The following is a 23107-nucleotide window of genomic DNA, read 5'->3' as shown; positions in this document are numbered from 1 at the left end:
AGAAAGACACTAGTTTCACTAGAACCAATCAGCGTCAAGATTTATTACTAATTGAAATTTTTCCTCATGGAGAATACTCGAAGCACAACAAGCCTGATTTTAATGTTTCAAATGGAAACAAGTGGAAGCATTTGTGGATGTAGATCCTAAAAAAATCTAGAAATCATTAATAAATGAGCTGAGATATCAGGGACTGTGGAGCTCCATGAAACATTTAATCTTTAGGTATTTTGAGATGCCTGATGGTGCTACATTAAACTATCAACTATGTCCAAATACAAATACAATAAAATCAAAAGGGTGGCATTATTTCAGGAAAATATGCAATTGTAATTTTTTTATGAAAAGTGTAATGATAATGTTTTAAATTAAAAAAACATTAGGATTTTCTTCCTTCCTTAATTTTACATAATGGCCTTTAGTATTATGCATGTTAACTGAAATGTTGTATGAAGTCGCACAAGCTATTAGTCAACAACAGTTCTAGTAAAAATTGTAAATAAGGAAAACTAACATGCCTGCAGTTTTCTACATTTTTCTGTCTTGCAATTCATGTCTCCCCTCATGGAAGAAAACATGCAAAATAAAAAGTTTGTTTCCTAGTTGAAATGTTTAAGTTGAGATTCAGCTTCATTCACCTAAGAACACAAACTCAACAAACTCTTTAATTGTTTATTTCTTTTTTTTAAATAATTGAAAATCAAGTCATAAAAATGGGACACAAGAGTCAGATTTATAAAGACATTTTTAACTTACTCTGGCTTTTCATACAAAGAATAAAGTAAAAAACATGATCCTAGCTTTTCAATCAGAAAATAAGTCTCACTCCAGATTTCCAAACTTATTCTCTTCCTTGTAACAGCATCAGCAGGAAAAATTAAGCAATTCAGTGAAGAACTTGTTCTGATCCACCAGACATTTGATCATTATTTCAAATAAGGTAAAAGGCAAAAAAAAAAAACCCTCCTCATTTGGAACTACAGTACGATGCTCATGCATGCAGGGCCGTGGGTCCAAACTAAAAACTAAAACCAGACTTGGGAGCCTGAATGTACCGGAAAGAGAAAAAAAACCACCTGCCAGCAGCATGGGTTAGGATCTCCTGATCCTAATGCGTCTCTGCCCAAAGAGAGTCTCAAGGTAATACGATGTTGAAGAGCCATTTGCATCTGGCACTCGGATCATGTACCTGGACATGGTAACACTACTGGTTTGTTTGTTTCCACTTCAGTTTGTAGATATTCGCTACAGTGATGCTGAAGCCACCAAGTCCGCTAACTCAGGAGACACCACGGCGTCTGGCTCTGATCGCACTCCAGTTTGGTATTGATGATGGTGCAGGGAGCGCCGCTGATGGTCAACTCCTGCCGGGAATCCACCAGGTACTGGAGGTTCGTCAGCCCACCGTCGGGATCCACCTTAAACTGCTCCTAAAGACAAGAGGAGGAGGTGGAGTTATGATTCATTGCCAAGCTAGAAAGGTGACATCAAATTAGCAATGCCCCAATCAGATTTTTCAAGATCAATCATAATTGCTGGTTTCGGATGAAGTCTGTAAACAGAAAAAAAAGGGAAAACTGTGAAGGAGATCCATCAACAGTAAGGAATTACAAGATTATTTTCCTATATGTGTCCAAACATTTGTCCCCTATCTTTATCTGAGTTTTATAAAAGTATATTTCTGATTTCAAGATCCTTTATTAAACTTTTTGTTTTGTTGTCCCTTAATTTCAGTAATCCTCTGTTACCTGTTTCTGAGCAGCGACCCTTTTCTGGTCCCTCTTTCTCCAGGCCGGGTCGTGGATATGAAGAAAGGTTTTATATCCCGTTGTGATGCCACTTGGGCGGAACAGCTGCCCAAAAAATTTTAAATTAAACCAACCAGAAAAGATCTTCAGAGATTATTCTAATGAAACGTCTTGTTTCTCTGTCAGTGTTTGTACCTGTAACTCTGCTTTTCTGAGCCTTCTGTAGAACTCGTCATCCTCTCTGCCCCAACCCCAGAACCGGTTCGACATCCCATTACACTGCACACACAGAAGTTGATGAGCAGCTTGAAAATAGCAAGCTTTGTTGGGTTAGTTTATCACTATTCCATTTCTGCAGCACCGCAACAGTAATGAAAGTTAAAATGACATACTGTTATGCTTTTTTGATCTAAGCCAAACATGCAGCACAGTCTTTTCTTTGTTTTGGTTTGTTAATCAACCTTCTTCAATGTGAAACAGCACCATCTGGTGGACATATCATGTCCCACCAGATAAAAAAAAAAAACACAACATGATGAGGATTTAAATTTGTGAAGTTGAGGAGAACATTGTGGGGGAGACATTCTCACAGTAAAACAAATACTGCCAAACCTAATTTAGCTCATCTTGCCTCTCTGAACCTCAGCTCGCCTTTAACAATAAGCAGCAGCTCCGTACCATATAATAGTGCCTCTTTGTGAGCAGCAGGATTCCTCCCACGTAGGTTTTGTAATGGTAGAGCGGATGCAGCTCCGGCGAGGCGACATGGAAGGGTCCCTCTTTGGGGAAGCCATAGTCCAGGGCCTCGTTGAGGGGCAGCAGGTCCACGTCATGCATGGCCAGGTAGTCCGTGTCGTTCCCGCTCTCCATGTAGCCCACATTGATCAGAGACGCTCGGTTGAATCTGGAACAAGAGAAAAAAAAAAAGAGAAGCATTCAACATAGACAGGTGTAACTGAGACCAAATACAACATTATGACTCTAATATTTAAGATTCAGTTGTGATTCACCATCTTCTTCTCTCCTACTCCTCCTCACTTCGTTTTTATCCAACAACTCAATGAGAAACTTAAGTTTAGGCTGTTTGGACTTTAAAATAAGCAAATAAAAGTTGACTAAAAATAAAAACTAAAAGAAAAGCTCAGAGATTAAAGGTTGTTAACGTTTATCCTATGAATGGCAGCTGAGCTCTCACCTGTAGTGATCCACCTGGTTGATAATCAGGATCTTATGGCGGATCTTCTTCTTGTTGAGAAATTTGTGCATGAATGGAACGAACACCAGCAGTTCTTCGAAGCGTTCTCTGAAGGGGACCACGAGTGCCAGCTTGTGAGGACCCCAGCTGGGGTCGTCCGCTGCGGATGCCTGTCTCTCAGTGGGACAGGGTGGAGGCAGCAGCTGGGGGTCGCGCCGGTCTTGATGCGTTACTGAGGACATGTCACCCGAACAGCTGAGCTGCAGCCACAGCAGAGAGATGAGCACCAGCACCATGCAGAGGCCAAACAGCTTGTAGATGGTGCATTTCCCCAAAAGAAACCTGGAAAAAGCAGAACAAGAGGCCATTAAAGTTTCCTCACAGTTTGTTTGTTTAGCACATGAAGCAAAGTAATATTAAAAAAGGTCAAATTTACTCAAAATTCGAAGCCAAAATCAAATCTGCATTTGGTGTTCCTTGGTAAGCTGAACCTCAAGAGGACATTTTGATCTAACAAGATATTCAGTAGACAACAAATACTGCTTGGGTCTTCGTATAATGAGAGTAGGGAAGGAAATGTTCTGTTTTGTGGCTCGACACTTTGCTAGAATGAACATGTTGCTCAGATGTTTATTGAAAACGTAGATGTTTTCCCAGGGACCACCAAATGCAGCTGAAAACAAGGACCAAACAACTGGGTTAGAACAGCCAAGAACAAATCCTGAGCAAACCCAAACCAAAACACAGTTTGATTGATGCTTTAAGGGAATCTTATTAACCAACGCATGCAGTCTCAACGCAGATCTCCCAGCTATATTTCATATTACAAAACAAGACTTCTTGTGGGGTTTAAGTTATGAAATTATTCCAGGCAGAGGCGTGGGTAAAAGGACAAACATGTTACAGAACATCAACCAACGGCTCCCAAACTGGGTCTCATGGGTTTAAATAAATTTACAAGAGATGCAAATGTTTGTAGCTTCTAAAGAACATTTCATAGCTATGAACATCTGGTTTGGTTGTTTACAAGCAGAAGCTGCTATGAATCTTGTGAAGCAAGATCTAATTTGAATTTTCACAATGAAGTAATTTCTTCCTGTTGTCTACAGCGATCTAACCAGAGAAAGTGAGAGCAAAAGAGAACTGTATGACAGCAGATTATGATTATTTAGCAAATATTATTCCTGTCTGCATTTTCGTGATCTATTTTATTAATATCCATTGCATCTTGGAGCTTTGAGATGAACTACAGGATTTTTACTAAACATCATCTCCTTAAAATAGTACAAAAGTTTTACCATTTTATTCTGTTAAGCTACAAAAAGACTCATCAAACAATAACTTCAGCTGGATGATTCGGGTTCTGAAATTGGATACACATGAAGCGAGTTGATGTGAGCAGTTAATGTTCAAATTCACTTCTTTCAGAACCAAACAGACCAGAATATGTCGACTTGTTAAACCCAAAATGTATTCTGTCACTTTTTTTTGGATTCTACCTTTTTTTGGATTCTGTCTTCACTTTATTATTTAGCAGCTGATGCACCATTTTGGACTTTTAAAAGGAAGTTTCAACCAGACACCTAAAGTTTGGTTCATTATTCCAGATAGTAGATTTGCTTTAGCTGCTTTTTGTACTTCTGGGAGTCTGAGAACCACAGTTTGAAAACCATTGTTTAAAAACACACAGAAAATATTTACTCACCTCACATCCTGCTGGGGAACTTTAGAAAGGTCATTTCTTAAACACCAAAAGATAATGTGAATAAGTGAGGCTCTTCTATGTTAATGTTAACTTAAATAGAACACACCAGGGGAAAAACAAAGCCACTGATCAGTTAGGACTTCACTAAATCAGCATCTCCTTGCTCACCAAATACAAAAATTGACAGAAAACATTCCTGGATTCTTACATCAGGCTTGGATTGCTGCTGTAAGGAAGCTGAATGTCTGCAATCCTCCACGACAAAGTGAGTTCATCGGGTTTTGAAAAGACTCAGTCAGTTACGGCTTGGCTGCTTCCAGTTTTTAGATACCGTTTAGTTGAGCCGCAAAATATTGTGAAATCGTGCGACTGCAATGTTTAACCGTTGAATATTGCAATGACAATCAGCTGTGAGAAATGTGCATTTTCTTTCTTCTGATCCTCCATCACAATGTCTCTAAGTAACCTTTCAACCAATGCAAAGATGTAGGACCTAAAAAGACTTGGACAATGTGGGCCTGTTAAAATAAAACCTCAAACGTTTTGAGTAGCATTTACTCAAAATGGTACTCAAAATAAAGAAAGTTATAAATAGAGGCTTATTTATAAATCTGAACCTATTTCTGAAAATTAATTGATAGAAAAATAAGTTTAACTGTCCTGTTATGTTGCAGGTCAAATTGACCCATTTTAAACCATATTTCACCACACACATACATGCACACACAGACACACCTGAACTCACTTTCTCACTATTCTCTTTACGTCACTAGGAAACTGTGAGAAAGCAGTTGTTCATTCAACTTTTGACTGGAACATTTTCTGTTCCCCTGGGCAAACTCCACCCACACTGAATGAACACTCAGTGGAAGTGAAGGAAAACACAAATACTCTCTGCATGACTCATTCGACTTGATTTTAATCAGCGGGTCAATTTGACCCAGGACAGTATACATGTCTCAAGTTCAATTATAAAGATCACCCATTGAAAAAAAATAAAATAAAATGTAATATAAGACATTTTACCAAAGATCAATTTCAAGGAAATTATTGTATTTTTGTGTCTAGGATTTTTTTCAGTGGACATAAAAAATGTAAATTCCATTTTTTATGTCCAAATGAGTAAATAAGAAAGTTGTCATTATTGATCCTTCAATTGTGAGAAATAAAAAACAAAAAACAAAACATAATTTCACAAATATCGACTGAAATTGTTAGTGTAGGGATTAATAATCAGATACAAAATGTTTTGGAGGAATTCTTTGGTTTCTGACACTATTGCATATTTAAACACTGCCCGGGTCAAATTGACCCACGAACATTATTGCTGTACCAAATGAACGTAACAGGAAGGTTAAACGCTATCGAACTGCTTTCCATTCAGGTGTTCATACATAGAAGCATGCTGGCGTTTTAAATGCTAATAATACTGGACACAGTCTAAATTACTGCATCATAAAGATTCACCTTTGTTATTACTTTTCTCTTTCTCACCTTCTTTCCTCTTTAAAGTAGAGCACAGGCTTTCTTCTGGATGAATACATCATGTTTTAGCCTGTTTTCAGCCTTTGTTTACAGTCTGCTTCCCAGTTAAACTCCTTCCAGGAAAAGTCTTCATTCCTCCAGATGTATCACATCCATCCTCGATCTTTGTGAGGGACCTCTGCTCGGTGAGTTCATGCTGAGATCCACTTCGTGCTGGAGCCGTTAGCAATGGAGCTAACGGGCTGCCGCAGCCGCTGTACACGTAGCATAAAGCTGTTCACACGAACCAGAGCTCCGGTGGATCCTCGGTGAATGTTAATCTGCTAAAATATTCTTATAGAGAATATCACACAGTTTTATTGATCTAAAGAGTCACATTTTACTGAAAATTAGCTAAGAGGTGACTTGTTTATGCTAATTAAAATCTGCCTAAAATCACAGAACACCATTTGATATTCGGTCCATCCTGGATATAAATCCGAAAGCAACAACGGCAGTAAACGACAAAGGTTCCCAGGTTCCATGTTATGGAAGTCTATTTTTATCTTGTATAAACAAGAAAAATAACTCTAAAATTAAAAACCGCGGAAGTGGCATTGAAAGTACGATTTCATTTTTATGAATTAACAAAATAAACAACATTGACCCAGACTTAAGGTTGTTGGTCCCGTCAGGGACTAATCAAGTTAACTGTAGTTGGACACCTCTTTCTTTTTCAGCTTTCTGTGGTACACTTCCTGAAGAGTTTCGGAATCATTGACCAGTTAAAACCAATCTTGAACATTTGGGCAGATGACCTCAGATTTGACTCTGAAATATTTTGTCACAATAAAGGATTTATAGTCAACCCGATTATTGCAAAGTACCTAGGCATTGGCCTGTAAATCACGCAAAAATCATTAGCCCCCAACCACAATGCTTGATAGTTCCTACAGTCTTTTCACTAAACATGTTACTGCACAATCTGGCCAAATACATATATTTGAGTTTTATGTTTAAAGAAAATTGTTCCAATATTTTTGTTGCTCATTCAAATTCAGTTTTGCAAAAAAATGATTTGTGTTGGAATGTTCTGTTTAGAAAGAGTAGACCATCTATTTCCACCCTTTTCTGGGAAATCCCTCCTATGAAGATTGAGATGCTTTTACCATTTTCCACTTGCACATAATATTCCAGGAGTGATAAAACCAACTCTCTGTTGTATTGGTTTTATTCATTTTTGCAGTCACATTTTATCTGCTTCAAAAATGTTCTCCCTCAAAATGCATTATAGGTACAGAATATAAAAACTCTAAACAGTGACTCGAGCTGTTGATGTCAAATTTACAAGAAAAAATAGAAAGCATCAGTGAGCCAGAGCATCTTTCAAACCAAAGGAGACAAAAACCATTTATTCTTAGCGCAACCTCATATGCACTGATAAAAATAGCTCCACATCTAGCAAAAATAAAACCACCAACTGCTTGAATTTCTATCCCCAGAAAACTGAAACAAAATACAATCATTTTTAAGAAAGAAAAACTGTAAAAATTAAACAAAAGGACCAAAACCTTTGATGGTGTTTGAATCAACAAAGCTGAGTAATATGCAAGTTTTTGAGAAGAAAAAGGGAATTTTATGTGTTTTTTCCTTTTTCTGTAGCTAAACACCAAATAACTCAGATTTTGTCTGACACAAAATTTCGGCACGATAAAGAAGCATATTGGAGTAATTCTACTGAAAGCTCGGGCTCTGTAATTAACTGCAAAGTGATCTAAATTTATGAAAACAGTGCATTCACAAAAAAATTACATTTACCATCAAAAACATAAAAAAGGTTGCACAGTTGTTTGTAATATTACATGTACTATTCCGTAATAAAGAGGGATACAGACCACTGCAGTTATTAACTCAGCCTTCATAACATGGCAGTCGTCCTGTTGAAAATGGCAAACAAAAAAAGTGATGGCACGTTATGAAAAGGTGAAAACTAAAAAGGTCTTAATGAGTGCCAGAAATTTGCCAAAATTTGGTGTTTTGACAAAGAAAACATTTAAATAAAATCCATAAAGGCTTTCTAACAAGTGTGTGGCATTCATCAAGTTTTGAGGTGTAAAGTTGCTGCCAAATAATTGCACAGATATGTCTCCTAGACACACGCCAATGTTTTAATTGAGAAATCTCCAAAGCTGATGAGTAGCTATTTGATTTAATCTCAAATACTTCAATCAGGAGAAAATGGAACACAATGACTTTAGGAGGATTCAAATTGCAAAACAAAGAAAAATAACTTAACATGATGTGTAAGCCTGATTTTAGTTTATCAGCATCTTGAGTGGCCAGTAACACAAAGTGGAGAAAAAAAAAGTAGACACGATAAAATAAATTACTGCAAGGGTGCAAACACACGATTTGCACACGATTGAAAGATTTAACTTCCAGTAGTTTAGGGGAGATGTGTCCTGGATGTTTGTTGTAGATAGGAGCAACTCAGCAAACCCCCCCCCAAAAAAAAAAGTTTTCAAGTTTAACCTAGCTGCAGCTGGATTTTTTGCCCGACAGCAGCTGCTTTTTTTTTTTTTTACTGCATCCGTCAGCAGATACCAAAAACACACACACGCTCCTTTGAAAAAGTTACACCAGTTTTTTCGCCTCAAAGAAGCTCTTGAGGTGTCTCATCTGCCAGATACCGATGGCCACCAGGATGAGGGTCTGCACTATGGACCACCAGAGGACTCGCTGGTTGGTGCTCTCGCTGGTCTGACGGAAACGCTCCTCACGGTACTGATGACACACACAGACAGTAGGGGGTGATATATTAACATTTCAGACTGATTAATATAAATGACCTCTGCTTTCACTTGGTTACATCTGAATAGCTGAAATTCCATTTAAAAAGCCTCAGCTCCTCTGTTGTTTTGTTGAATCTGGCGTCTCATCTTCTTCCTATACGCCATAGATCCAATATGGAGGTTTGGGTGAGGAGAGTTCACTGGATGACCATGGCATAACATTCGTGCCTTAAAAATGATTTTTTTTACTTATAGTTTGCAACATTCCAGTATTCCAAGAACCAGATTTTTTGGTCTTCATAAGCTGGAAGCCACACCCATCAAAGTGAACAGCAAAACTGGTGAAATATAATGTTCATAAAACGAGAATATTACATGAGCCTTATGTTCAATAAAAAATCATTCTTGTTTGCTCTCAAGAAGTAAAAATATCACCTAATAAAACTTTCTTCTCTGACACAAGTTATAAAGGAACAACCGCTGCCCCTACGGCGCACAGATTGCAGGATTTGACTGACCCTCTGGTAGTTCTGCTCCTTCTGGATCTGGTCCACCTGCTCCACCAGCTGCCGCACTCTCAGCTGCAGCTCTGTCAGCTTGTCCTTGGCAGCGATCTCAGCGTAGTTGTTGGCGTGTTCTCCCACCTGGATGTCCAGATGAACACGCTGCAAAAAACCAAACAAACAAACAAAAAAAACAAAAAAAAAGTTGAGCAGTACATCTTTATCCAAACATCCCGACGTTTCCACTTACAGAATTCTTGCATGTTGAGTTTAAATGTCATTAATGTAATTTCCCTAAAATGTTTGCAGTAGAACAAGAGCAAGAATACATGAAAAGTATTCTGTCAGACAAGAAAAGCAGGTCAAAACACATTTCAAAATGTTTAACGTAATATTTGCTCAGAGTGGGCTGCCTCCTCACCAGCATGCCTCCGGCGAACAGTGAGAACTTGGAGGAGTTAGAGTGGAGGCAGATCTGATGCTCTCCGGGTGTGTGTGATGTAAAGGTGAAGCGTCCCTCTGAGCCATACTGCCGAGACAGAATCACCTGCAGGAAACAGAAGAGGAGGTCAAACCTGCTCAAGCTACAAACATGCTGTCAGAACTCAATGCAGTTGCATTTAAACTTGTTCCTATTTCTTGTGTTTACCTTATCATCAGGGTCTTTGACTTCCACAAACATACCCAGACCCTGAGTTGCCGGCAGATATTCTTCTTTCTGCTTATCATACAGCTGAGTACGGTAGTTACCTGAACAGAGACATAAACATTAAACCTTCATTATGAAGTTGAGCTGGAAACATTCAGATCCCACATCTAATGTGAAAGATATTGATGCTCATTTCCTTTAGAATAAGTTATAAGAAAATAAGGTTTTTGCTGACATAAAACCTGTTGAAGTCTCCAGGAAAATCACCTTGGATTTAAAATGTTTAAATTTGTTAATGCACAAAAAATATTGATTTAAACAGAAGTGAAGGTAGCATGTCAATGTTATATTTAATATTAGAATGTTTTACAACATCCTAAGGAATGTTAAATTTCCTATTATTTTGATGTGTGGAAAAGTGTGTTCTAGTTGTAGACAGTTTGTCTTGTAGATAACAATAAGCTGATTGATTAGTTACTAAATTACAACACATGTACAGCAGTGTCATATTCTCAGTTCTCTTCCATTGCACATAAATTCACTTTATGTGCAATAACTTTGGAAATTTAGCTCTAGTGGTATTCAAATATGGACAATTATTCCTTAAGCAGAGCTTGCAATTAGACAGTTTACAGAATTGACTTCCAACTAATACTGGAATGAGTTGATCCAAATTATTAGTTTGCCTATAACCACTACTTTAAATATCCATTTAAAAGATTCATATAAATGCAAAATCAGAAACGTGACATTTTAACAAGAAAAATTGTGGCAGAAATTATGTATTAAGAGGTTCTTAGGAACAAAAAAAAAACCCTGATAAATTCTTTTTGAATTTAGGAGCATTACTTTTCTGGAGTTTATGCTCTTTACTTAATCATATCAGCCTAAAAATAAAGAACTTAGACTGCCATCTGTTCCAATCTGACATGAAACTTCCTGAAAAACGAATCAGATGTTTTATAACTTCTAACTAATGATTGAGCAACTACCAATATAATATGACAATTAACGTTTATATAAAAACATAGAGCACATATAAAAGCATGCTGTGTACAAATATTTGCTGTCTGCTAACTTTTTTGACATGACAAACAGGTTTTAGCTCAATTAGCCGTGAAGCTAACTAGCGTTAAGCTAACTCGCTGTTAGCAACAACCGCTCACCGATAATCATGGTCTCGTCCGGGATTTCTTCTATAAAGCATTTCTTCTCAGTTTCTCCGATGTGAAAGTACAACGAAGACACCGAGTTGTAGAAAATATTAAGAAGGAAAGCTGAAAACACAATTGAAAACTGCATCCTGACCCGTTGTGACATCTGAGACCACAGATCGAACTGAGCCTGAGCAACGACAGTATTGTGCCACGTAAACTCTCGTAGATTTCTAGCCAATCAGGGCGCCGCAAGAGCATGCTAGATGTTGTAGTTTTTAAGCTTCATTTAGTAGTTCTTTACGCATCATGCATTTCAAGTTGCATTACTTTAGGATGAAGGACGTTTCTACAAGATTAACAGAGTGAACGAGTAAAGCTTATAATGTCTAGTGTGATTATAATTCACCACCCTACTGGAATGGCATAAAATGAGAAAATCGATCGTTTGATTGTTATTGTTATTGTTAAAGGTGCCAAAATTCACTGGATGAAATAAATCAATAGATAAATCAAAAAGTAATCAATCATTGAAACTATTTAATAAATAAGAAATGCAATAATTTTATTCGATTTCATTATATAGTTTTTTCCTTCTATCTTGCAGAGAGCAACAGGAAAATCAAAGCAACAAAAATAGACAGTCTACATCAATATCAGTCATCCTTTCACTCTTCTTTCTTTATTTTCTGTGTTTATTTATTTGTTTAGTTTTTGTCACAAAACAGCATGTCCACAGATTTAATAATATAGTTTAATAATATAGGATTTGTGCGAGAAACAAATAAGACATGTAGCTAAATGTGCAAAAGGTGATGAAACTGTAGAGCTTGTTCTCTTGCACTGTCAGCAGCATATTAAATAACATTTGAGAAGAGCTTAATTATAGTCTTTCGGGTTCTACATAATTCCGATTTATTTGCAAGAATATGAATAATTTAATTTAATCCAAAATTGTAGCATGTGGCCTCCCCACCGCGACTAAATGCGGATCAGAACTCTTTATGTAACTCTTTCACTCCAGAAGATGGCAGCAGTGCAACCTCCGGATGCAGTGCTCCAAGTTGAAGAAGAGATTGAACAGTTCCCAAGCCATTTCCATAGCAACCAGGCGGATTCAATCATGGCGCCCGGTGAGTTTCCAGCTTTGGTGTTTATTTCATGTCGTTATATGCGTTTTACATTAACCGAGTGTTTTTCAGCAACACCTTTGACATCTGGGATACATTTTTAAATAAACGGACGATGCTTGAAGTGAAAATAAAGGAAGATTGGCAGTTCCTTTATTTAGCGACAATAAATACAAGCAGATTTCTTATGAACTGCCATAATGCTATGTAACTTTTTCTTACAAGTTTATTAAAACCTTGGGCCATAGTTTGTAGTTTAGATTTTGATTAATTAGCTCAATATTTTTGATGCACACATTAGCCTATTTTTTTCAGCCAACACCGAAAAGAGGTTACTGTAGACATTTTTTTCTTTGTATTTATCAAAAACAAAATAATCGTCTTGAATGTGCATCTAACCGTCGCATTTTCCGACTTTCCTCTTTTTCTTCAGGGAGCCATGTAGTCGTATCCTTGACAATAAAACTAATTCGGTTCTACTGTTTTCAATTGTCTTTTTTGGTCCTTAACCGTCCTTTTCTCAGTTATCTTCAACACCTTTGCAGGTTCTTCTCTACCTGAACAGCTGGTACTTTTCTGCCTTCTACTTGGCAGAGATTCTCATGTTCATCTACAAAGGTGAGATAAATGTTTCACATTCAGGGCAGCAGGGATCTATACAAATCCATTGGAAGCTACTCCTGCAAAGAAAAAGAAGAGGAGAAAATAGAAAAGTGGAACTTCTCTTGATTTAAAAAGAAGGTTGTTTGCTTGTGCTAAGTTGAGTACACTTTACCCCCTTAATTCTTCATGTCTAAGATTCAAAAGGTGTTTGAAACCTTCCTCTGAGGTTTTGGTCCATACTGATGATTTGAGCTATGTGGCATTCTGTTGGAAAGCTATGATTATACTGCAGTACCAAATCCTGACTCTACCATCTTATTTTATAGTTGCAATCAAGACACAGCATAACTAAGCTAGTTTTCCCCAAAGTTCAATCTAAATTTGAGCTTGGATGAATTGGACCCTCTTTTCCTTTAGCCACTCTTACCTTATTGTCATCTTACACCAGTCAGTCCATTCTTCTCTGATATTGACATGGCATTTTTATGCTCTCACTTACGATAGGAAATAATTCACAGTGAATGAGTCTCAATGTTTACAAAACTGTAACTGGTGTCAGTCAAGTAAGATGAGAGCAAATCACTTATAAACCAAAAGGTTTGTCTTGTGGTTGTAAATACACACCAGTATTCAACATGACTGTGGCTACTATCTTATGACTTGTCTCTATTCAGGAATTTTACTGCCGTACCCAGCAGATAATCTGGTCTTGGATGTGGTGCTGCTGCTGCTCTTCCTTGCTCTGGAGACTCTGCGCATTTTCTATGGTGAGAGACAAATGCACGAAACATAAAGAGTTTGTAGATTTCTTAAAAGATAAAATGTATTTGGCCAGTAAATGGTGTTGTATCCCTGCATTGGGTGATTAAACCAGATAATATGTTTTATAAAAGAATTTAGATCACATGCCTGATAAATTGGATTGAAACTAGTTTTATTTTAGAAACTTGGATCATCCTAGATCTTTGGTAATGATAGAAATCACCTCAATGTATAGATATATTTTCAAAACAGAAATCTATGTTCAGTTTCCCTGCTTTTAATACAGTGCATTTTGGGAACTGAAGCATTACATTTGTTCAGATTCTGATGTAGACAGTGAAATCTACATCACAATGGTTAACCATCTTAAATATTGATTACACACAGAAATCAAACTACAACTCAACTGGAAAACGAATCAGTATTTTCATTTGATCCCTGCAACATCTGAACTTTAGAAATACTTTACATTTCATGCAATTTGTAACTGTTTTGTTTTTTGTTTCACTATGACATGTCAGACCGAATTTGATCAAATTTGTGCTCCTTTTCTGTTGTTTTTGCTGTTGCATCAGTTTTGGTTGCCATTGAAAATATATTTTATGTCCAATCACTGAATTTACACATTTGATTTCATTTTTGTTACTAAATATGTTACACCCAAATGCAACAATTTGCAGTCCAAAGAACAGAACTGACAAATTTTCATTTGACTTGGTTCTAATTTGTGATATTTCAGATACTGAGATATTGAAAACTTAAATCTTTTTTTATTGCTATTCATTAAATGTATTGAGACTAAAAATTTCCAGTCTTTATTCTAGGAATGCATTAGCCGACAGTATGTACTGATGCACTTGTTGAATTTTGTACTAAATCAGATAAAGGTTAGGGACATAAGCTGTGGTGGATAAATGGAGATAATCTTAAAAATCCTACATTTCAGTTGAATTTTAAACCATCACTTGCTTTTGTGCTTCAAATGAAAAAGAAGTTGGTTAAAGCAGGGCAGCTTTCACAGAAATCTAGAAATTGGTATCAATCAGGAAAAGCCTGAACAGTTCATCATTAAAGTGTGTTGGTAGAAAAGACAAAGTATTTTCACCCTTACAGACTTCTGGTTTTGTTTTTTGTTGCATTTAAATGTTCCAGATAAAACAAATGTTAATATCAGACAAAGTCAACTGATTAACTACAAAAATCTCTTTTCATTGAATTATTGTTATTTGCAGGTATTATAAAGTTGTATACACATTGGAACATCTTTATGTCTGTAATATCTAAACATGTTTAGTTAAACAAATGGCTTCTTCACAGCAGCAGCAGACAGGAACAAACATCAGTCTTTCCTTCTGACTGTCTGCAGTGTTTTTCCTCCAGGTTGGAAGGGGAACCTCTGCGAGCGCTCTCTGTCTTCCTGTGTGTCCCTCTTCATCCTGTTTCCCTGCACAGCGCTGGCCGTTTACTACCTGCTGCTGCAGACATTCGTGCTGCGGCTCGAGTTCATTCTCAGCGCTGTGCTGCTCTGCTTCTATGGCCTCGAGTTCCTGATCTGCATTATCTCCATCTCTGCTTTCTCCAGGTAAACAATGGTTTCTCCAACACGCCACTATAGGATGTCTCAGTTGGCTTGGGTGTAATTTTTTTTTTCCATTTTCAGTTTGGTCTATGTTGCGTTTCCTCTGCAGGTCCAGAGTTTACTGATGTCGCCTGGAACACAACAAGAGGTGTCAGCAGCTTTCTTCAGACAGAAAACACTGTAACTTCCTCCAGGAGGAAATCAAATGTAAATATGTTTGGGATATTTTTTCATTTTACTCTGAACAGTAGCTGTGATCTCAGCAGCTGCCTGTGATGTATATGATGAAAGTCACCACAAAGATGCAGCGGAGGATGGGCCACCAATAGATCCACATGTTGATGTTGTGGTTGATGGCGAGGAAGTCTTTATCTCTGCTCTGTGAATACCAACATAAGTGTTTTCTATTTTGATTTTTTTAAAAATACATGTATATAAAATAACTGTGCAACCAACGGCATCACTGACCCTTTTGTAGGTCATCTCCTTCTGGATGTGTTGAACCTGTGCAGACAGCTGTCTGACTCTCAGCTGCATCTGCGTCAGTAGTTCTCGTTCATGGATCTCTGTGTAGTTGTTGGTGTGTTCACCTGATCGGATGTCCATGTGAACCACCTACAATGTGACACCAATGTTTAATTAAACAGTTTGCCAATGAAACACACACATAGTGCAACAAAATGCAGCCGAACAAAGTGCAGCTAGGAGTACAGCCAATTATTTTCCTCCAGGATTGGTTCTCAGACTTTTTTTCATTTCACGTGGGAAAAAGCTTCATCTCCCTGCATCAAATGCCTGAATTGATTTCTATGCCGATGATATTATGTTGTACTTCAGCATCTTTACCTAAATAAAGTTATCTCTGAACAGCTAAAACTAGCACTGTCCAAATATGGCTAAATTTAAGCTCTTAAATCTTAGTCTTGCCATCAGTAACTATGATATAAACCCTAAAACTGGGTTATAACTACAAATACTAGTATGTCCTAATTTAGAAACATTTCCCTTTCTTCTGCTAACTTATATAAACACATTAAATGCTTCCTGAAACTGCATAGGCAAGGATTTGTGTTTCATAGAATCAGTGTTTTAATACATTGCTGAATCTTGAAGTAATTTCATATTTAATTAAGTAAAATTCCTCCGTTATCCCCTTAAATATAATCCCATCATATGGTTTCTATGTGTAAAAAATATGCAGCTGAAATGTTTATAAAATTGCACAAGCAAGTATTTTCTATTTCCTAGTTAATTAAAGGTTAATTCAAACTCAAGTGACTTTTCCTCTCACCACTATGAAGCCTGCAGTCAGCGGCTGTGATAAACTTGGCTGAAGGCAGATCTTGTGTTCTCCTGAGGTAAATGATGTGAAGTTAAACCTCCCCTTGGTTTCCTTGTGAGACAGAATCAACTGTGGGGAAAAAAGAGACGAGTTCTGTGAACTAAACATGAAATTAGAAACTAATAAAATAAACACCCTGCTTTAGAATATAAATCCCAAACCTTATCAGTTGGATTTCTGGCTGCGACAGACAGGGTGAGATTCTGAGTAACCGGTAGATACTCATGTTTCTGTTCATCATAAAGCTGCGTCCAATAATCACCTGAAGAGAAACAATAGATATTGTTTTACTGAACCTAATCATCTTTTCTAATAAATATAATAAACATTTTCTTTTGGTAAATGCTCAGCATCAGTCAGTTCCTGTTTCTGTCTGCACTTTGACTGGGCCATTCTTTACACGTGAACAGGCTTTGATCTGTTCGATCCCACTATAGTTTGGCTCTACATTTATGGTTGTTGTTGTGATGGAAGGTGAACCTCTGTCGCAGTATTAGGCATCTTCTAACATAATTAATTTCAGGATTGTCCTGGACTTAGCTCTGTACATCTTCTCATTATTCTAACCAGCTTCCCTGTTCTTGTCGATGAAAAGTCTCCTCTCCGTCCGCCATGTTTCACTCTAGGTGTACTGTGGGTAAGGTGTGTTTGTCACTATACATTTTATACTTAGACCACAAGTGCTCAATTTTAGTCCCATCTGACATGATCATAAGAAATTATGTTTGCTGTGTCCTCTTATTAGCTTATGATAAACTGCAGAGACTTTGTATGGCTACTTTTTAACCCTCTTACTTAAAGATAACATTTCTGTAATGCACAATAGGCAGCTAATTAACAGGCTCTTGCTGAATTGCAATCATCTGAATCAGACATCTTAAATCAAGAAAACATAAAACACATGATCTCTCTAAATTCTCCTTAGGTGTGAGTGTGTGCATGCATGATTGTTTGCCCCGTCTGTCTCTGTGTTGCCCTGGCTTACGTATCTTATCATGTAGGCTAAATAACTGTTCTGTTATTCAAAACAGTAAAATGTTTTTATTTATTTTATTTTTTTTAAGACTTTGATTCAGAGTCCAACCACCTAGTGTGGCTAGGCATTTATTTATACTGACGGTCACGATGGGGAGGCGGTACCCATCTTCTGCGATTATTGCGCAAGAGGTGGCCTACTAATACACAAGAAGAACGTGAAAACACCACAGAGTCAGAGGGAGAATCTTAGCTTTTTGGTGTTTTTGTCAGTGGTAGAGCAAATTTAAGTAATTGACTTTATATATATATATATACGTCAGTCATCATGACTCATTGAAATCTGTAATCTTACATTTCATAAAATAACTATTTCAATATTAAGATGAAGAACATTACTTTATGGCCTATTTATATAATCTATAATCAATTAAGCTTTTGAAACGTAACTCTTTTGCAAGTCAGCACAACTGTAGATGTTCGTCGAAAACATCTTTGTCACATGACTTTAGAACGCAGCAAACGCCTCAGTTCCGCTGAAACCAAAGATTTTGACGTTTCGATCATCATAAAAAGCCGTTTACAAACTTCACATTCATCAATGCTTTTTTTTTGTAGTTACCATTCCTACTCCGGTAACAAGATAGCTCTTGATATTTTGATGAATTGTGTAAGTTTTAGATTTTAGTGATTTTTTTAAGGTTTACTAATTGACGTTGCTGAACGTCTTTGTGATAAACTCACCGACAACAACCGTGTCTGCTGGGATTTCCTCAATAAAACACTTTTGCTCTCCTTCTGCTATATGAAAGTACAGAGAAGAAACCAAACCGAGACAAAAATTCACCAGAAAAACTTTCAGCAAAAACCGCTGAAAAGAGCCAGACTCCATGTTACTACAAAGGCAATATAATCTTCTACTTCTCCTCGACGTTTTTGGTGGTTGACATCAACGAAATTAATGCATTACCGCCCCCGACTGGTATGGAGTGAGAACCAGAATGTCACTCAAGGATTAAATTCTGTTATATTATAACTTTGATTTAACCCTCCTGTTATGTTCGTTTCTAAGGTACAGCAATAATGTTCATGGGTCAATTTGACCAGAGGAGTGTTTAATCATGCTATAGTGCCAGAAAACAAATAATTCATCCAAAACATTTTTGTATCTGATTATTAAGTCCAATACTAACCATTTCAATCAATATTTGTGCAATGATGATTTAAAAAAAAAAAAAAAATTCTTATAAATAAAGGAAGAATGACGACAACCTACTTATTTACTCATTTGGACATAAAAAAAATGGATTTATATTTTTCATGTCCACTAAAAAAAACCTAGACACAAAAAAACCCAATAATTTCCTTGAAAATGATCTTTTGACATTTTTTTATATTACATCTTTATTTTTCTTATTTTATTTTTTCAATGCATGATCTTTATAATTGAACTTGAGACATGTATACTGTCCTGGGTCAAATTGACCCGCTAATTAAAATCAACACAAATGAGTCATGCAGAGCGTATTTCTGTTTTCCACTTCTGCTGAGTGTCCACTCAGTGTAGGTAGAGTTTATCCACGGGGACAGAAAATGTTCCTGTCAAAAATTGTATGAACACCTGCTTTCTCGCAGTTTTCTAGTGAAGTAAAGAGAATAGTGAGAAAATGGACTTGTGTTGTTTACAGTCCAACCAAAATTTCTAATATCTTCCATTTTTTTCCCCATCAAAGTTTTACTGTTTCTTGGGTTGGATGAGCTAAGGTGATTACCAGATACAAGATCAGTGGTACTGGCTTGTTATTGTTGATGTCCTTCATGTGTGCTCGTTGGTGCTGTTACAATGTAGGAGGTCTTTCAAAGGTATGACATGGTATGGTATGGTATGGTACCTTTTTATAGATAAAGGCTCATGTTGCCTACATACTGTGGTCTACAGCTGATCTGCATAGCTCAGCTGTGGTCTGCAGCTGATACCTTTGGACCTGCAGGTTTTTGTTCCTTGAACAGATTAATTTTGTTTTTCACTTGTACTGCTGAGAGGGAGACTGAAATGGTGGTGGTGAAGAGTGGCTCTGTGAATGAGGTTGTGAATGATAAGGAATCATCTGAAGGACAGCAAGGAAGAACCACACAGCCGGAGAGGAGTTAAGTTACCCAGGGGCAGCAGACAGGGGTTAATGATGGAGGGGTTTGCTGCAAGGAGGATTTGGATGGGGAAGGGGTAGTTGTCTATTCAAACCATTTTTCATCTCACCTTGGTCTGGGAGTTTGATTTACCTTATTTTAACCTCCATGTTAGACACATTTTGTGTGTACATGCAAATATGCCTGGTATTTTCCATTCCCAGTCTCTAATTTCTGTATCTAAACTTTGCCAACAGAGCTGATTTTTAACTTAAGTGATGTTGCTAGGTTGCACCTGATGTTGCCATCGTCTTAGTCTACCCTTTTTAACTATTTGTGTGAGAAAAAAAATCACAAAACTGCCTACTATCAGTAAGCATTTTGTTGGGTTTATCCCTTGTTCATTTGTACTTTTATGTTTCTGTTCTGTAACATAACATTTCTGTTGATGAAATGATATGTTAATTGAAAGTTTGCTATATTGTTAAACAACAGCAGGTTTTCACCCTTTTTTGCACAACTTTTGCATGGATTTAAATACATTCTCTTTTAGAAAGAAACTTTGTCAGAGCTGGAAAGTTTGCAGGGTTTTAACAAACTTCCTTAACATGTATCTTTGCATATGTTCAGTTGACATAAGATTGCAAAGCTTTATCAACTTTTGAGGGAAAACTTTTCTTCCTTAAGCCGTCTCTAATCTCAGATGAGTAATTTAACAGTAAGCGAACATGCAGAATGTGTCTGTTGCAAAGAGGATAAAGAAAGCTGAATTCTTCTTCCTCCTGACCTGCACATGTTTATGCTCGCAGGGCATTTGTTCTGCTTGTCAAAGTCTCCGTCCGTCTGATTGGGTGCAGCTCGTATTAGACAGATCAGTGTATTTGCATGTCGCCACGATGGCTGCCTCGCTCGTTTCTCTTTGTGAATATAAAGTAGACAGAACTTAAAGCTGAGAGCTTTCATTAGCGGGCACATCGCAGCCTTGCACTTCAAATTAAATTGTGCCACTTTGTTGAACACCAACCTTTTATTCAGAAATGCAGCATTGTCTCTGTAACCGTCAGGAAACTTCCAGGCAAAACTCAGAACAGTTGCACATTTTTACATAATTTCGTTATACTCAAAAGGATGAACAGCCTTTCTTTACGGTTCCAGGTTTAAAAAAAGCTGTTACTTTAAATATTAAAATATACCAGAAAAAAAAAGTTGGTTTAATGCATTACTTAAAATATGGACACTTAATGAAAACAAAAAGTCACTGAAATAACCTCCTTATTCTATACTTTTAGATATTTTCATCTAAAAGTATATTTTTATTATTGGATTTACATTATTATTTTTAAAGAGTTGAACTTGTTGTTTTAATCAGAAAACAGAATAATATATAAATGATAAGCTGATAAAATAAAATATCTTATCCTAAAGAATTAAAAGAAGAAATTGTATTATATATTGAAGGCTTAATTTTTCCAGGATCATGATGGTTATGAAAATAAACAAATAAGACAATCTAAAAATAAAGAGGAAAGAAATGTAAGTGTACCAATATACATAAATAAAAAAATATAAGATATAATAGAAATTTAAACATAAATATGATTTTTATTGACTTTTATACATTTGGACATGTACTTTCCAAAAGTTATTTTTTTGAAACATGTATATTTGTTACATGTTTCTTAAAATTAATAAGTTAAATCCCACAAATATTATATCATTTTTATCCCAACACCCTTGTACTGTTTTGTTGCTCTTTACTGTTCTTAAAGAAACTCTGTGACATCTGTCTGGAAATTCACATTCAGTGTATATTTTACATTTCATAATAAACCCATCATTCACCAGCTACTGTAAATTGTATTTTTCTTGTGGTCGTGTTTCATCCTGTGGCTGTATGATCATCCTAACATTTTATCTATGAAGCACAATTTTTAGATTCAGTCTACAGATTCAACAGATCAGTAATATTTTAATTTCATTTACAAATTGCTGACTAAAGATCTTATTTCACCCAAACTTAATCTGCTTTTTGCTAACAATAAAACCAGGCGTGCCTTGAAATTGAGACCTCTTATGTCAACAAAATAAATAAAGGTTATGGATAAATGAATCAACTGATACAGGATGAATGTATGAACTTAAGAATAACTCATTTACTGATTTTTTGTAATTAGTTCAACAATGTAAATTTAACTAATTTAATTGCATCAAAAGTAGTCTTTTAATCAAAGCAGGAGGAAGCTATACATTTATGAGTAAACTATAAAAACATGTAACACTTTGATTAAAATATAAATAAACATTTTTTTATTGAGCTTTTAGAAGGCTAATAAATTTTAGTTTAACTGAAATGTTGCTTACTATTTTAAATTTAGGAATATAAAATCGGACAGTATATAGAAGATATCGAAAAATTATAATATTGTCTCATAACAGAAGACAATAAAAAAAGAGTCAACAATAATTTCAAGCTCCTCATAATCATTTTTCCTGAATGTAAAATATACATTCCATTGGAATCTAATGTGCTTCTTGAGCCTTCAGTTTGTTCTCTATGTTCAAAATTTTATGAAATAAATTGTAAACTTATGATTCTCGGATCTTGTGGTATTGTGATGATACATCAGGGAATATTTGTTGACATTTGCTGTGGTGAAACAGATTTATGTCTGCATGAATTCCAAATTGAGCAACAACAGAAACACTTTCTTATCTGCTCCAAGACATGGACACAGTCACTCATTGTTATGAGCAGACAGTATGACAGAGCTCATATAGATAAAGAGTGAAGTGGAATAAATAGCTCCCCAACAAATCTTCAAAACAGAAGAATATTCGTTTCTTTGCAAATACATTTTGTTTTCTGTAAAAAACAAGCAAACAAAAAACATTTGAATATTTAATTAAAGACCAATAAAATGACTCACAAAAAATTATCAATACACCTTTTCTTTGAACTTTTAAAGTCTTAAGGTCTATCTACTCTAAAAGTATATATATATAAGATTTGTGGAGTACTTAGTCCTGCCGCTCCGCTTTCCATTCAATTTGTAGTTTCTCCAGTTAGCCAGAAGGTGTCAGTAAAGGTCCATAAATCACAGATCAGGACTCAGGAACGCGAATATATAGCCACATAGACAGAGAAAGGAAATTATATATGCGATTATTTTGTATTTTTATGAGATATTTGCAGCTCATCCGTAGAGATGGTTAGATCACACAACCAGAAATCATGTCATGCAATTATAAGATGCTTCTGATCAGATAACGCTTGGATGTTTTCACTTTCATGGATGCAATCAGAGGAGTCACACCAGGGATTCCGAGGAACGGAGGAGAGGAAGATGAACGGCGGCATATCCGTTCTGAAATATTCTAA

At 36.3% G+C, this 23107-nt stretch overlaps 4 protein-coding genes across 6 annotated transcripts; 1 reads left to right on the top strand and 3 right to left on the bottom strand.

The window, feature by feature from the left end:
* Positions 1-658: 658 nt before the first annotated feature.
* Positions 659-6644, bottom strand: b4galt7 (xylosylprotein beta 1,4-galactosyltransferase, polypeptide 7 (galactosyltransferase I)). 2 transcript variants are annotated; one of them, XM_044127767.1, is made up of 7 exons: positions 6143-6636; positions 4649-4684; positions 2944-3285; positions 2427-2652; positions 1944-2027; positions 1749-1853; positions 659-1430 (listed from the first exon to the last, which is right to left on the bottom strand). In XM_044127767.1, exons 1-7 carry the CDS (start codon positions 6193-6195, stop codon positions 1275-1277), a joined length of 1002 nt encoding a protein of 333 aa, XP_043983702.1. In that variant the 5' UTR covers positions 6196-6636; the 3' UTR covers positions 659-1274. The 2 variants fall into 2 exon arrangements, with proteins under 2 accessions (XP_043983702.1, XP_043983703.1); XM_044127768.1 differs by lacking the exon at positions 4649-4684 and having other exon boundaries at positions 6143-6644.
* A 681-nt stretch (positions 6645-7325) lies between these two features.
* Positions 7326-11436, bottom strand: LOC122837414 (transmembrane emp24 domain-containing protein 9-like). The gene is made up of 5 exons (XM_044127769.1): positions 11223-11436; positions 10057-10157; positions 9829-9954; positions 9423-9569; positions 7326-8896 (listed from the first exon to the last, which is right to left on the bottom strand). The coding sequence occupies exons 1-5, from the start codon at positions 11374-11376 to the stop codon at positions 8747-8749; spliced, it is 678 nt and encodes a 225-aa protein (XP_043983704.1). The 5' UTR covers positions 11377-11436; the 3' UTR covers positions 7326-8746.
* An 801-nt stretch (positions 11437-12237) lies between these two features.
* Positions 12238-15739, top strand: tmem216 (transmembrane protein 216). Of its 2 annotated transcripts, none has more exons than XM_044126851.1 (7): positions 12238-12343; positions 12774-12787; positions 12865-12958; positions 13618-13710; positions 15086-15287; positions 15394-15432; positions 15533-15739. In XM_044126851.1, exons 1-6 carry the CDS (start codon positions 12238-12240, stop codon positions 15407-15409), a joined length of 525 nt encoding a protein of 174 aa, XP_043982786.1. In that variant the 3' UTR covers positions 15410-15432; positions 15533-15739. The 2 variants fall into 2 exon arrangements, with proteins under 2 accessions (XP_043982786.1, XP_043982785.1); XM_044126850.1 differs by having other exon boundaries at positions 15366-15432.
* Positions 14821-18530, bottom strand: LOC122836878 (transmembrane emp24 domain-containing protein 9-like). Its single transcript, XM_044126849.1, has 6 exons — positions 18346-18530; positions 16788-16888; positions 16576-16695; positions 15753-15899; positions 15524-15663; positions 14821-15415 (listed from the first exon to the last, which is right to left on the bottom strand). The coding sequence occupies exons 1-5, from the start codon at positions 18491-18493 to the stop codon at positions 15544-15546; spliced, it is 636 nt and encodes a 211-aa protein (XP_043982784.1). The 5' UTR covers positions 18494-18530; the 3' UTR covers positions 14821-15415; positions 15524-15543.
* Positions 18531-23107: the final 4577 nt, after the last annotated feature.

This window comes from Gambusia affinis, linkage group LG09 (assembly GCF_019740435.1).
Source record: "Gambusia affinis linkage group LG09, SWU_Gaff_1.0, whole genome shotgun sequence".
NCBI classification, from domain to species: Eukaryota; Metazoa; Chordata; class Actinopteri; order Cyprinodontiformes; family Poeciliidae; genus Gambusia; species Gambusia affinis.
This window is presented reverse-complemented; position numbering and strand designations above follow the sequence as displayed.